Source organism: Ursus arctos, unplaced genomic scaffold, assembly GCF_023065955.2.
Source record: "Ursus arctos isolate Adak ecotype North America unplaced genomic scaffold, UrsArc2.0 scaffold_23, whole genome shotgun sequence".
In the NCBI taxonomy this organism is placed as follows: domain Eukaryota; kingdom Metazoa; phylum Chordata; class Mammalia; order Carnivora; family Ursidae; genus Ursus; species Ursus arctos.
Window position 1 is genome coordinate 33,920,934 of NW_026622908.1, and position 16,137 is coordinate 33,937,070.

Below are 16,137 nucleotides of genomic sequence, written 5' to 3' on the forward strand. Positions count from 1 at the left end.
AGTGAAGCATCTGCCTTCAGCTCAGGTCATGATCCCTGGGTCCTGGGACTGAGTCCTGCATCAGGCTCCTTGCTTGGTGCGGAGCCTGCTTCTGCCTCTGCCTGCTGCTCCCCCTGCTTGTGCACTCTCTCTCCCTCATGCTCTCTCTCTGACAAATAAATAAATAAACACCTTTTAAAAATAAAAGGAATAAAATTTTAATTATAATGGAGATCCAAGTCACTGTTATGCACTATTTTTTAATTTTTTAATTTAAATTCAATTTACCAACATATAGTATACTCATCATTAATTTTGATGTAGTGTTCAATGATTCATCAGTTGTGTGTAAAACCCAATGCTTATCACAGCACATATCCTTCTTAATATCCATGGGGCAGTTACCCCATCCCGCTACTCATCTCCCCTTCTACACCCTCAGTTTGTTTCCCAGAGTCAAGAGTCTCTCATGGGCTGTCTCCTTTTCTGATTTCTTCCCATTCAGTTTTCCCTCCCTTCCCCTTTGATCCTATGCACTATTTCTCATATTCATATATGAGTGAAACCATATGACAATTGTCTTTCTCTGATTGATTTATTTCAGTTAGCATAATAACCTCCAGTTCTTTCCACGTCAATGTGAATGGTAGATATTCATCCTTTCTGATGGCTGAGTAATATTCCATTATAGATATAAACCACATCTTTATCCTTTCATTTGTTGAAGGATTTTTGGCTCCTTCCACAGCTCGGCTGTTGTGGACATTGCTGTAATGGACATTGGGATGCAGGTATCCCTTCTTTTAACAGATTTTTTATATATTGCCTGTTTGTAAGGAATATATTTTTAATAATGTTTGATGTATGACCTTTTATTCTGCACAAATGATCACTTGATTTAACATTTATCTTTTGACACCGCTTTATTGAGATATAATATGCATAAATATAATTCACTTGTTTAAATATATAATTTAATGTTTTTTTGCATAGAAGCCTATGAAACAATCAACACAATCTAACTTAATAACATGTTTGCCACACTAATAAGAAATTGCATACACATCTGCAATCATTTTTCCCACTCCATTACCATCCCCAGCTGTCCGAGGCAAATACTCATCTACTTTTTTTTTTTTTTTTTTTGAGGACTGAGAGACAGCTAATCTACTTTCTTTCACTAGAGATTAGCTTTCCTTGACATTTCACATAAAAGGAATTATACAGTATGTTACCTTTTGTAACCTGTTTCATTTAACATAATGTTCTTAGTATAAATTTCATCCACATTGTGGCAAATATCAGTATTCTTTCTTTTTTTTGATGAATAACATTCCATTTTATGACTGTTACCCACTCATTAGTTGATTGACATGCGGATTGTTTCCCCATTTTAGCTATTATAAATAATGCTACTATGAACATTGGAGTACAACTCTTTGTGTGAACATACATTTAATTTCCCTTGGGTAGATGCCTAAGGCTAGAATTGCTAGGTCATTGTTATTACATGTCTAACCTTTGGAGGAGCTGCCACATTGTTTTCCAAAGCAGTTGCGCCATTTCACATTAGCAGCAGCAATTTATGAGAACTCCAACTTCTCCACCACCTCACTAAAACTTGTTACTGTCTGTCTTTGCTGATTCTAGAAATCCTAGTGGGTGGAAAGTGACATCTCATTATAGCTGAGGTTTGCATTTCCTACTACCTGAAAGTGTTACACATCTTTTCATGTTCTTTTGGTCTTTTGTATATTTTTGTAGAGATATGTTTATTCAGATATTTTGCCAATTTTTAAGTTGGGCTATTGTCTTAATTATTAGGTGGTAGGAATTCTTTATAGAGTCTAAAATCAAGTTATTTTTCAGATATAAAATTTGCAAGTATTTTCTCCCAACCTGTTGGTGGGCTTTACACTTTGTTGATGATGTAATTTTCAGGACAAAAGTTTTTCATTTTGGTGAAGTCTAAGGTGGCTATTCAAAGTCATTATTATGTACTCATTTCCAATAAAATATTTGTACATCTTCCACTCACGGGAATGCAATTCTTAATGACAGTCACTGTTCTATTTGTTTTTTCTCTGGAAATGATCACTAGATTTGATAGGCATTTTAAAGTGGGGGATTTAGGGATATTGGTAAGGGTTTTTGTTGTTGTTGTTGTTAATACAATTCTTTTCTGAGATCAATTTTACATACAATGAAATGTAGACCTTTTAAGTATATGTTTTGATGAGTTTTGATAAATGTATATACGCACATAACCATTAACAAATTCAAGGTCTAGAATGCTCTCATTAACCCAGAAAGTTCTGTCATGCTCCTTTTCAGTTAATTCCCTTAAGTGAAACTACCATCCTCATTTGTATCACTCTGCTTTAGTGCTGCCTGTTCTATAACTTCATATAAATTGAATCACAGCATTAACTCATAACTTATTGACATGTATATCAATAGTCCATTATTTTTCTTAGCTGAAGATTGTTCTGTCTATCCTACCAAACTCTGTCTTTCAAGTGCACTGTATTTGCACTTAATGTAATTGTTAATTTATTGGAATAATTTCCTCTTATTGTAGTTTACTTTTTTGTCCCCTTTATAAATTATTTTATTTCTTTTCTATATTCTTCTGGGCTAATTGAATAGATTATTAAATTTTTGTCTTCTTCTTAACATGTATTTAAATAATATTTAAATATGCTTTAGAGCAGTTTCAGGTTACCAGGAAAATTGAGCAGATGGTATGGAGATTTCCTTCATCTCCTGTGATTAGAAAATAAGCAGAGGGACTGAATAGACATTTTTCGAAAGACATACAAATGGCCAACAGGTACATCAAAAGGTGCTCAACATCACTCATCATCAGGGAAATACAAATCAAAATCATAATGAGATATCACTTGACATCTGTTAGAATAACTATTATCAAGACAAGAGATAGGAAATGTTGGCTAGGATGTGGAGTAAAGGGGTCAAAATCATAATGAGATATCACTTGACATCTGTTAGAATAACTATTATCAAGAAGACAAGAGATAGGAAATGTTGGCTAGGATGTGGAGTAAAGGGGTCCCATGAATACTATTGATGGGTATGTAAATTACAGTCATTATGGAAAAGTGTGCAGAGGTTCCTCAAAAAATTAAAAGTAGAACTACCATCCATTAATCCTACTGTTGGGCATATATCCAAAGGATCTGAAATCATGACTGTGAAGGGCTATCTGCATTCCTAGGTTCATTGTATCATTATCAACAGTAGCCAAGGCATGGATACAACCTCATCCCTGACTGATGAATCAGTTTAGGAAAGGTGAGATATATAGTATTCAGACTTTAAAAAGAAGAAAATTCTGCCATTTGCAATAATATAGATGGAGCTGGAGGACTTGATGTTAAGTGAAACAAGCAGGACACAGAAAGAAAAATGCTGCATGATCTCACTTACATGTGGAAGTGATATAGTTCAATTCACAGAAGCAGAGAGTAGATTGATGGTTACCAGGGTCCAGGGATTGGAGGAAATGGAGAAATGTTGACCCAAGGGTGCAAGGTTTCATTAAATAGAATGAATAATTTGTAGAGATCTAATATAACATAGTCACTATAGCTAACCATACCATAATATATACTTGAAAATGCAAAAAGGATAGATCTAAATTAAAACTTCTTACATACACACATACACACACACACTCGGATAACTATATAGAGAAGATAGATGTGCTAATTAGATTGTGGTGATCTTTTCACATTATATGTATGTCAAAAATCAATGTGTACAACTGAAATATATATCTATATAATTTTTGTATGTCAACATGCCAACTTTTATATACTAGCTCAGTCACTAGGCTTTATAATACCCCTTAAAGCAAAAAAAAAAAAAAAAATAGTGAGAATAATGAAAACATGATATTTATTTTAAAATAATCTTAAACAGGAGGAAACTATTGGTATTGAAAAGTTTTCCAGATAAATAATGGCGAACAGCATTAAAAATGAAATGGAATCTTGTCACAGTTACTAAGGTTGTGGTACACTTTAATACACTTAAATCAATGTATTTTTCTTCATTTTTTTAAGGGTTTTACTTAAGTTTCAGCTAGTTAACATATAGTGTAATATGAGTTTCAGATGTACAATTGAGTGACTAAACACACAGCACATCCAGTGCTCATCACAATAGTTGTACTCCCATCGCCCCATCACCTACTCATCACATCCCCCTACCCCACCCCACCCTCTCGTAACCATCAGTTTGTACTCTACAGTGAAGTGTTTGTTTCTTGGTTTGTTTGTCTCTTCTTTTTTTCCCTTTGTTCATTTGTTTCATTTCTTAAATTCCACGTGTGTGAAGTCATATGGTATTTGTCTTTCTCTGACAGACTTGTTTTGGTTAGCATAATACTCTCTAGCTCCTACCCTGTCATTGAAAATAGCAAGATCTCATTCTTTTTGATGGCTGACTAATATTCATATACATGTAATATTCGTGTGTGTGTGTGTGTGTGTGTGTGCGTGTGTGTACATATACCACATCTTTACCCATCCGTGAGTTGATAGACACTTGCACTGTTTCCATAATTTGGCTATCGTAGATAGTGCTGTTATAAACGTCCGGGTGCATGTATCCCTTTGAATTAGTATTTTTTTATTCTCTGAAATCAATGAATTTTAAATGTTCATGATATAACCCCTGGCATGCACATATTCAAGGCACGGCTGCTAATCCATTCTGCTCACCATGAGCATCAAAATTCTATTGGCGATTCTAACTTGTAAATAGACATTAACACTCTAAGAAACCACAGGGAAAGAAAGTTGCTTTCTGCTACACAAGTAGTTTCTCTCTAACTGTGTTAACTAGAGACAAGTCAAGTGAATATTTCTGAATGCTCTGATACTTTCTTTTATTCCATTGATGAAACCAAATTTAAAATGAGATAATATATATTTTTTTATTCAAACTAGTATCTACCTTTCTGTATTTAAATCACAGAAAATATGTTGTATCTGTGGGGTATTTAAAATTCTTAAACAGTCTTGACAACATACATTATTTTACTTCTTTCACCCTCAGATTTGTAGAATTTTCTTGTATCTCTTTCACTCTTAGATTTGTAGAATTCTCTTGCAACTCAATCATAAAAATTAGCTGTATGTCTCAAGGTCTTTGTAATACTACATTTAAAAAAATCCCATACATAATGCCTCAGTTATGTTAATATCAAAGGAATCACTAAGAAAAATTATTTAGATCAGGTTATATATAATTATATATATAGCCTTTTGGCCTTGGTTCACTTCTATGAGACTTTTTAAAGATAAACTAATGATATAATGAAAATACTTTCTTGACACACAAAGTTAGATCCTTTGCTCTAAAAGTGTTCAAGAAAAAACAGGTTACCTTATTTGAAATGTGCTATTGAGAGAATTACAAGTCATAGGCTCTACTTTAGTTACGGATGCTCACTGCTTTGAACAGTTGTGATTGTATAAATATCTTCTTATCAAACCAGAGTGTAGACTGAGATTAAGGTGTATTTTATAATCAGCAATGTCAGAATGGAGCTCTCAGGAAAAGAAAGAACCAGGCTGGTGATATGAAGGAAACTACAAGTTTGAGGACCAAAGTATGGAAAAAGTACGGAAATTAGTTGCATTGTATTAAAGTGTGTTGTGCAAGTCAGGATATATGCTACCATATTTGATATCTGTACAGGTTAAGGAATCATCCAAAACCATCAATTCGTCTATTACTTTCAGAGATGATTTTGATACACCAGAGCTTTCTCATGGCATTTTTCACTTCTGCATTCCTCAGTGTGTAGATCAGTGGGTTGAGAAAAGGGGTCCCGATAGTATAAAATACGGCCACTATCTTGTCCATGGGGAAAGTGGTTGGGGGGCGTGTGTATATGAATATACATGGAACAAAGAATAAGATTACTACAATGATGTGAGAAGTGCAAGTAGAGAGAGCTTTTTTCCTCCCTTCTGCACTGTGGTTTCGCAGGGAATGCAAGATGACAAAGTATGAGATCATCAGAATCACAAAACTGCTTGAGCAAATGACCCCACTGTTAGACACCAACAGTACGTTGATCACGTATGTGTCCGTGCAAGCAAGTTCCAGCAAGGGCTGCAAATCACAGCAGTAATGATCAATCAAATTGGGTCCACAGAAAGGCAATCTCAAAGCCAGGATAATCTGGGCTATAGAATGGATAAAAGACCCTATCCATGCAAGAACAATCAGGATGGTGCAGACCTGCTGGCTCATGATGGTTGGGTACCGTAAGGGCTTACAGATGGCCACATAGCGATCAATGGCCATGAGGATGAGCACAAAGACCTCTATGCAACCAAAGAAATGTAGTGCAAAGACTTGAGTCATGCACTCATTGTAAGAGATGACTTTCTTTGCCGAGAGTGAATCCACAAGTAGTCTGGGGGCTGTGGATGTTGAAAAGCAGGAATCAGCAAGGGACAAATAAAATAGGAAATAGTACATGGGGCTCCCTAATGTCCAGCTGGACTTGATGGTCACAATAATAAGTGAATTCCCTACCACAGTTCCCACATAAAAAATAAGGAAGATTACATATACCATTTTCCGTGTCATAGGATCTTGGGTCAATCCTAACAGTACGAACTCAGTTACGCTGTGATTTTGCTGCATTATTTCAGGCAAAGTGGAATAAGCACAGGTTAGAAATAATTAATCTGCGAAGGAAAAATGTTATGAAATGAATACTCCATTTGGAAGTCAAATCCATATGCTTGATCATGGAGCTGGCACTTACCAGCATGTAATCCCTGACTTTCTATGTTGTTTTCTTCTGAATAAAGTGGAAATCATAATGTTTTTTTTAACAATCTATTCACCTGAGTGCTTATGGAATCAATGTCCTATGTCAATAATGAAAGCGTACTCAATCTTCAGGCATAAAGAATATTAATTTTGGGAATTTGGATTGAGAGTGTATCTCTCTGAAATGAATGTCTTTCTTTAGTTTACAGCAAGGACCTGTTAGGGCAGAATGTTGCAAAATGGAGAAAACTCTTGTATGATTTACATAATGCCTTTCACACTACTTGAACCTGGTAGTTCATTTATAAAGTATCTTCTAGTAAATATTCTGATTATTCAAGGAATTATATAGAAACATCTGCTCGCGTTTTCCTTAATGATACCTAAAAGAGAGAGGGAGATAGAGGACAAGAGAAAGACAGAATTTTAACAGTGAACATTGTGTAAATTAGTCCAGCCCATCATGAATTTTTTTTTAATTGTTCCCTTGTCCAAGTTCATTTCCTTTTACCTTAACTCTCAATAATTTCTAGTTGTTCGTAGTTCTAAATTCAGCTTCTATCATAAAACTTTGTAGTTTTTAAATTATACTATGTTGTCCAAAGTTAAATTCTTTGTCCCATTCGGTGTTTAGATGGGTCTTTCAGCATATTTTCTTAAAACAGAAGGAGAGACTGAGACTAAAATAAAGGAAAAATTAAAAACATCTGGCATAAATCAAAATATTCTTTCAAATTTCACGTTAAGTATCAGGAGTTTAGAAAATGAGCTAAGGAAGCTTCACATCATACCTGAAATTTCTCAGTGGAATTCCTGGAATCTATATTCTTGAGTGTCCCATACCCTGACTTCAGTAAGAGACGGTAGAAACAGGAATTGAAGTAATATTTATTTATATATACCAAATATTGGAAAAATCCTTTTCTGTCCTCCTCACATATATTTCCCAAATAGTAACAGAATTAAATACATAAATGCCAAGTCATCTAAGTATATTTAAACATTCTCCAGACAAATGCATAATTTTACCAAATATAAATGGATTTCAGAGATCAATCTTTGAAAACACAATGCATAGGGTGCCTGAGTGGCTCAGTCTCTTTATGCTTCCCACTGTTCATTTCCACTCAGGTCATGATCTCAGGGTTGTGGGATCTAGCCCCATGCCAGGCTCCACTCTGGGCATTGTGCCTGTTTGGAGTTCTGTCTCTCCATCTCATTTTGCCTCTACCCCTACTCACACACTCTCTCTTTCTCTGTATAATTAAAAAAAAAAAAAATCTTAAAAAAAAACAGTTGCAAATGAAAATTCGCAGAAGAACTGATTTCAAAAGAAACTCTTCTTGTTAAAAATAACATGAGAAGAGAACGTCACTCACAGAAAAAATACCTTCAAATTTAAATTCCAATTAGAGGGGCACCTGGGTGGCTCAGTGGGTTAAGCATCTGCCTTAGAATCAGGTCATGATCCTGGAGTCCAGGGATCAAGCCCCACATCGTGGGGTGGGTGGGTGTGTTTGGGGGGGGGTGTCCCTGCTCAGCAGGGAGTCTACTTCTCCCTGTGACCCTCTCCTCTCTCGAGGTCTCTCTCTCTCACTCTCTCTCTCACAAATAAAAATAATAATAATAATAATAAATTCAATTATAGAACTTTTCACCTATCAGATTAACAAAGTGACCTTTTTGATAAATGCATCTTAACAAACAGTGCTAAAAATGTGAGAAACAACTGATCCCATACATTTTTGATAGTTTTTAAGGGGCTGCAATCTCCCCAGGAGTGATTTCAACATTGATGATATATCAACAGCACATAGACACCAGACTACTGATTCCATTTGCTATAAGCAATCTCACTCACAGGCACAAAAACAATCACAGCAGCCCTTTACATGTTGGCAAAAGGTAAGAAAGAACTTCTATGCTCATCAGAAAGGAAGGTAAATGAATCAAGGGTGATACTTCATACACTAATCAATGGAAAGGAAGTGGATATATATGCAATGGTTTCTAAAATATGCTGAAAAGTGATGGAGGTCAGGAATATGTGGAGGATGGTGATGTTTTAATTAGCTGCAGAATAATATATATCACACACATACACATGGACTCATATCCATTAATTGTATTCAAGAGAGTATGGAGATAGCAGAATATATGTGGCCTCAGGTGGGGAAATCGCATTCTTGGAATAAAGTTAGGTGGACGACTTACCTTTTAAAATATTCCCATTGGTAGTTGGAACTATGTCATGATGATGCTGCAATCAAATAAAGCTTTTAAAAACCTTCTTTTAGTAGATGGTTTGTTAATCACACTGGCATATTACTGGCTCATAACCACTGTCTTCTGACATAGGTTGCAGGGACAGCCAGATTCCCAGGGCCAGAATAAGAACGTAAATGGTTGTGTAAGAGGGTGAGTTATCTGTAGAGATGGTTCTGGACTCAAGGCTCTTTATCACATCATGCCCCAGCCACACTGCCATTCACTACAGTTTCCTCTGCTCTCTTAGGAGTTTGCCAAATATGCTCTTTGTTCAACTCTTCAGCAAACTGGAATGAAAACTTGTTCGTAGTTTCCCACAGCTAAGTATTATAAAAAGAGATCTATCTCTCTATGCATTCATCTACCTATCAATCTATCAGCTAGCCAGCTAGCTACCTGATAGAGATATAGACTGAGACATCTGTATAGCTCACATCATAATAGATGTAAGAGTGGCTTACCTTCGAATGAAGCAACATAAGGAAGGTGATTTTTATCTGTTCAGTGCTGAATTTAGAAAAAATGTACATATTTAATCATAAGGTTTCATAAAGCAAATGAAAGAATTAAGAGAATTTTCTGTTGATACAACCCAATAGTGTTTGGTCCTATTTAATACTCAGGTACCACAGAAAAGGGAAGCCTACTCCATCCGAAGTAAAATCATCATCTCCATGGAGCATTTCCTGGAACACTGAAATAGATGTAATTTCTATTTGCTTATCTATCCACCTGGAGCTGGTGTGCATTTCTTTTACTTTGTTTCCTCAATTTCAATTGGGATGTCCTTCTAGAAAATTCCCTAAACTTCCTATACTTCCACAAATGCCTTTTTGGTGTCAGATCCACACTGTGGCATTGATCAGATGAATTTTCTCTGAGTATTTAATAAAACTAAGTTAATCCCCAACACAAATCTTACCAGTATTGATCAGAGCTGATGCAAAGGTTAGGAGGTTCCGTAGTCCTCTTTTCTTCTCAAGGTAATTTGGCCTCTCTACTCAAGTAAGAATTAAAAAAAAAAAAAAAATGCTTCTAAAATTCTGTCTGATCTCTTTTTATGTCACTGAGCCTCAGGTTCTCACCTGCAGGCCAGAAGACAAAGTTGGTCCTGGATTCAACCCACACTTTCTGAAACCCACACTCACATGGAATATTGACTGAGAAAGGCTTCTCTTTTGCCTTTCCTGAAGGATTATTTAAATATGAATGATGCAAAGTATAGGGGCCTGGGGATTCCCTTTTCATTAAGATGCAGGAGTAGATATGACAAAGACCTTAATCTTCAATATGTATCATTAGATTAGGGGAAAAAGTGATCTCCTCTTACAATTAAAGGTGTTTATTTGAGCCATAAATAACATCTTCGACTAGGGAGGAAAAAAAAAAAAACAGAAAACAAAACAGTGATTATCTGGTGATCTAGTGGCCAGGACTTGGTTCCTAATACCATTATTCAAAGAAAATGAATTAGGATTTCTTAAAGAAATGGCTGATTCTAAGTCTGGGGCAGAGAATGTACAAGACGAACTGGAGCATCTTGCAATGCTAGAAGGTAAGGAAGTGCTAACGCGCACACACACACACACACACACACACACACACACACTCACATTTTGATGAGAATATTCCAAAGAGACACAAGAGGCAACGAAAATAGCCCCCCGGTGCCAAAAGCTGGGGGAAAAACTGAGCAACAAAATAAAAGGCACTGAATTGAAATATAACACATGGTTTAAAAAATCCACAAGTTCATAATGATATAACCGTTTAAATAATTAAGTAATAAATAGGGGATTTTAGACAAATCTCCCATAAAAAAGAATTCCCAATTCTTTCGTAGGTACTCTGCTTTCAAAGGGTTATAGGATAGCTCTCAGTCTCTTATCTGTGGGCTGTACACAAGTGAGTTCCTTCCAAAAGGCACATTGTGGAGCGGGGCAAGGGGGAGTAAATTTAGAGGAGAAATGTGGGAAACACTTCCTCAACCAGGTGATCAAGGTTAACATCAATGGTGAGCGGTGAGGAGTCACATTGAAAGTATGTACTCACTGGCATGCTGTGATGCAAATGGCACGTTGTCTCTGTGACCTTCTCCCAATAACCCATAACCCCAGTCCAATCCTGAGTAAAAGATCAGACAAACCCCAAATGAAAGTTTTATATAAAATGTTTGACTCATTCTCAAAACTGCCAAGTTCACCAAAAACAAGAAAAGTTGAGCAGAATTATTGTGATGGGCACTGAGTAAGCTCTAGAATTGCTGAATCATTATTTTAGTCACCTGAAACTAACCTGAAACTAATCTAACGCTGTCTGTTAATCATACTTGAAATGAATAAATAAAAGAATATTCAGAGAAACTGTCGCTGTCTGGAGGTGCTGAAGAAGACATGACAACTGGATGAGATTCTGGAGAAGAAGAATGGCATTAGTTCAACAATGGCATCTGGACGTTAGCTAAAAATAATGCATTCACATCAAGTGAATTTGTTGTGGCAAATACACTGTACGATGTAAGATGGTAACAGGGGAAACTGAATGCAGAGCATGTGGGAACTCTGTTTCATTTCCACAGGTTCCCTGTAAATAGAAACCTGTTACAAAATATAAAGTTTATTTCATTTAATACTATATCAAAGTTTATCTGCGTTGTAGCATGGGTCAGGAATTCCTTTCTTTTTAATGCTGAATAATATTCCACTGCATGTGTATCACATTTTGTTTATTCATACACTGATGGACACGGGTTGCTTACACATTTTGGCCATCATGACTGATGCTGGTATGGACGTGAGGGTATACATCTCTCTTCCAGTCCCCACTTTCAATACTTTTACTATATACCCAACAGTGAAAATGCTGGATCACTTGGTCGTTGTATTGTTAACTTTCTGAAGAATGTCATACTGTCTTTCACAGTAGCTGCCACATTTTTATATTCTTATGAACAGTATGCATGAGTGTGCTTAGTGATGCTGGGTATTGTTTCATGTGCTCATCGCCCATTTCTATATATTTTTGTGAGAAATGTTTATTCAAGACTTTTTTTGATATTGAATTGTAGGAATTCCATGAATTGCCTTTTCACTCTGTTGATTGTGGCCTTTGATGCATAGAAGTATTTAACTTTGAGATAGCTCAATTTCTTTCTTTCTTTCTTCTATAACCTGTGTTTTTGGTGTTATATTTAAGAAATTATTACCCAAGGTAATATACTGAAGATTTTTTTTTCCATTTATATTTTCTTCTAAATATTTTTGGTTTTAGCTCTTTGATCCATTTTGAGTTATGAAAGCTATTTATAAGGACAAGAGTTGAGAGAAGGTGACTACAGTACAGGAAGAAGGTGGTGGTCCCAACTGGAGCTTGGCTTCAGCCTGGAGCCACGGGAACTCTAGGTTAAACATTGTAATACAGGACTGCATCCACCGTGAGGCAATGGGACGAGCCTATCTTTCTTTGGCTCCTGTTGGCGTCTGGAATGGTTGGCATAGCTTATAATTTTGTTCTGGTGAAAATTACAGAGAAGATGGGGCATTGGGCTCTAAGTTGTTAGTAGTCCAGATACACAACAGCCGGGGCATTGCAGGATTAAAGGGAAGTGGAGCTCGACACAGCAGTGCTCACCACGTTCTCTACCCTCACTGGCACCACCAGGCTTCAGGCCTCCATCCTTTCACACCCAAATCATTACAGTAACATCCTGCTGCCACTCTTGTTCCCTTCCATCCATTTCCCACACTGATAACCCATACAGTTATCATCTCAAAGTCAAGTCAAACTTCATCACCACAGGTTCAAAGGCCTTCCAATGTTTTCCCCATAGTATTCAGCAGTAAGCTTTAATATGATTATGAGATCCTTCTTCATCTTCCCTGTTCTTGTCTCTCCAGGTTTATATCCTGCTATTTATCCTTTATAAACTCGTTGTCTAACACGCTGTCTGGCTTATGGTGAGAGTTCCATAAATAACTGTTGAATGAACAGATGAATTAAGTACCATAGCCGCACTGAATTCACCGGTTTTTCTGCAGGCTGATTTTCACGCCCCGGCCTTTGTTCTGTGATCTCTCTCTTAGGAAGGTTCCTATACCAACTGATGTGTACTTACTCAAACTGTGCACAGGATTTCAAGTTTCAGGTTCCATTTTGTATGTCCTTTCGTTTTGGAACCTTTCCTGAACCCCTGGACCTTTCTTGTGTGTTCCTCAAACATGTTTTCAGAGCACCCTTTGCTGCCACTACCTTACCATTTTTAACATGGGGTTGTCATCTTCTGCCCCCTTCTGGGTGTCTCTCAGGTGATCTGAAGCTCTGTGAAGGCAAGACCCAGGTTCTTCTCTATCTACCATTAAATGCCCAGCAGCCATCAATGTGTCTGATATATTCTTTGGGCTCAAGAAATTTCTATTGATTAATGAGTGAGGGATAGAAGGAATAAATGGAATATATTTATCTTGAAGTTGTTTTGTATATAGATGGAACCACATATTTTTAAAAATGTTTATTCCTAATGAAATGGTACCAAAAAGTAAACTGATTAAAAGAGAAAAATAAAATGAACAGCTCCCAATCAGATGATGAAATCTTTCTGAGAGCAGGAAGAGTAGCAAGGTATTTGCTCCTTCACTGAGAATCTGAGTTTCAATTTCTTTCTCATCACACGTTTTAAGCAGGAAATAAAACAAATTGTGGTTTCTTGACAAAATCCAGCTAGAAGGCTCAGAGTCTGAATCAGATAAAAATAGGAAGAAAACTCCATACACCCAGTTTGGGTTTTTGTTTTTGTGTTTGCTCTACAGTTCACTGACTTTTTTCACCTTCCTTTATACTTTTATTTTTTTTCAATATTTATTATGGACTAGACATTGTTCTACTTGTAGAAACTGTTTTTTGTTAGCAGGTAAGAACTTTAAGGAGTGAAAAATTACACAAAAAACTAGAAATTCCTGTATAATATTAAAATATCTTTTATTTGAGCATTACATTTTCTAATGGCTTATCAGCATAAGATGGTTGACATGAGCAATACAAAATGATTCTGAAGCCTACAGGAAATTTGGAAACAAGGTATAATATTCTTCACCTACCCCTTAAGGGTTAAGTGGGCCATTGTTTTTATATTCCTAAAGTAGTTACAAAACACATATTACAGTGGACCTGTTATCATCAACTATGATACATAAAATTGATCAGAGTTGCTAATGAAATGTCCTTAGAATTTGGTTGTGGTAGTGAATTAATGTAAAAATAATATATAATTTTATATAGCTATACATCATTATGATATATATGTATATCATAATATAACATGTATATGCATGCTACATATAATCTATGATAATATATATTATATATAATATGTGGTATCAGGCACAATCCCTCATTAAATAAATGGTAACTATTATAATCATCTTTTCGTCATCATTGTCTGGCACTGTATCACGGCACTTAAGAGCATGGTCTGAGAAATCAGGTAGATTCTGATTATGACTCTTCACTGTACTTATTCTGATACTTCCCCCTTTCTGTTTCCTAACTTGTAAAATGGGGTAATGGCAGTGCCTCCCTCTTTGGATTGTTATAGAGATTGCTGCTCAATACCAATATATTTTTAATTATTAAATTAGGATGAAAGCTTATGAATCCATTTACATGAATGAAGCTAGTAAAACTAAGCAACAATTTGGAGAGAATTGTCCACATATGCAAAGATTGATCCTGGATTAGGGTCATTTTTCCTTTTCTTGCACACATTTCTGCCCTTTTCAATGTAAAATCTATGAATCACAGCAGTCTTTTTTTTTTTTAATTTCATAGGCATTCCTTGCCAAGATCATCCAAAATGTCCTTCTGACCTCTGCCTGAGTTGCATCAATGTGGAGGCACATTTACTTGTCACCTAAAACAGCTTTCTTACTACACAATTTCTTAATGGCATTTTTCATCTGGTCATTTCTCAAGGTATAGATTAAAGGATTTAACATGGGCGTTATGGTAGTATAGAACACAGCAACTGCTTTATCAATAGACAAAGTAGCTGCGGGTCTCATATACACAAATATACAGGGCACAAAGAATAGGACGACCACTGTGATGTGGGAGACACAGGTGGAGAGGGCTTTGCGCCTCGCCTCCAAGCTGTAGTTCCTTAGCGAACGCAGAATGACCACATAGGAGACCATCAAGAGGAGGAAGTTTAACACACAGATGAAACCACTGTTGGCAGCAACAAAGAGCCCTAGAGTGTGGGTGTCAGTGCAGGCAAGATTGAGCAAAGGGTTCAGATCACATATGAAATGATCTATGACGTTAGGGCCACAGAAGGGTAATGGGATGATAAAAAGGATCTGAATGGTTGCATGAAGAAAGCCTCCCACCCACACCACTCCCATTAGCAGCCCACACACCCGCCTATTCATGATGGTCATGTAGTGCAATGGCTTGCAGATGGCCACATAGCGGTCATAGGCCATCACAGTAAGCACGATGATATCAGCACCTCCAAAAAAATGTTCCCCAAATATTTGGATAATACAGGCATTGAATGGGATGGTCTTCTTTTCACGGAGTGATTCTATGATCAGTGTAGGGGTATTGACAGAAGAATAGCAGGCATCAATGAAGGAGAGATAGGCCAGGAAAAAGTACATGGGGGACCCTGATAGTGGGCTGGCAGTGATAGTGACCACGGTGAGCACATTTCCGACCACAGAGATGAGGTAGATGACCAAAAACACAGCAAATATGATTTTCTGCATATCTGGATTCTCTGTGAGCCCCAGTAGAACAAACTCTGTCACATTGCTCCTATTCTCCATCATTTCATATTATGGTTAATTTCATTACCTAAAAAAAAATACCTTTTGATTAATGTAACCTTAAATTTATTAGGCTTTTTTACCTAGTAAAGAATAAATGCCTAGATTCTATTGAGTTGTGAATTCTCATGCTTTTTTTTTTGAGATATAAAGTAATTTTGAGTTCTTAAAGATCGTCTGTGCTTACTTCATCGTCTGAGATGACTAAGAAGCTATCTTGAAGTAGTCAAGTCTATGAATATAA

General features: G+C 36.4%; 2 protein-coding genes across 2 annotated transcripts; both read right to left on the reverse strand.

Annotated features, from left to right (window-relative positions):
• Positions 1–5,718: 5,718 nt before the first annotated feature.
• On the reverse strand, positions 5,719–6,669 carry LOC113249638 (olfactory receptor 4C11-like). The gene has a single exon (XM_026491098.4). The coding sequence runs from the start codon at positions 6,667–6,669 to the stop codon at positions 5,719–5,721; it is 951 nt and encodes a 316-aa protein (XP_026346883.3).
• Positions 6,670–14,963: 8,294 nt separating this feature from the next.
• LOC125282433 (olfactory receptor 4C46-like) lies at positions 14,964–15,893 on the reverse strand. The gene has a single exon (XM_048217108.2). It carries the CDS (start codon positions 15,891–15,893, stop codon positions 14,964–14,966), a length of 930 nt encoding a protein of 309 aa, XP_048073065.1.
• Between the last annotated feature and the right edge of the window lie 244 nt (positions 15,894–16,137).

Excerpts from the sequence above, each read along its gene's own strand:
- LOC113249638 (XM_026491098.4), bottom strand. The coding sequence starts at position 6,669 with ATGCAGCAAAATCACAGCGTAACTGAGTTCGTACTGTTAGGATTGACC.
- LOC125282433 (XM_048217108.2), bottom strand. The coding sequence starts at position 15,893 with ATGGAGAATAGGAGCAATGTGACAGAGTTTGTTCTACTGGGGCTCACA.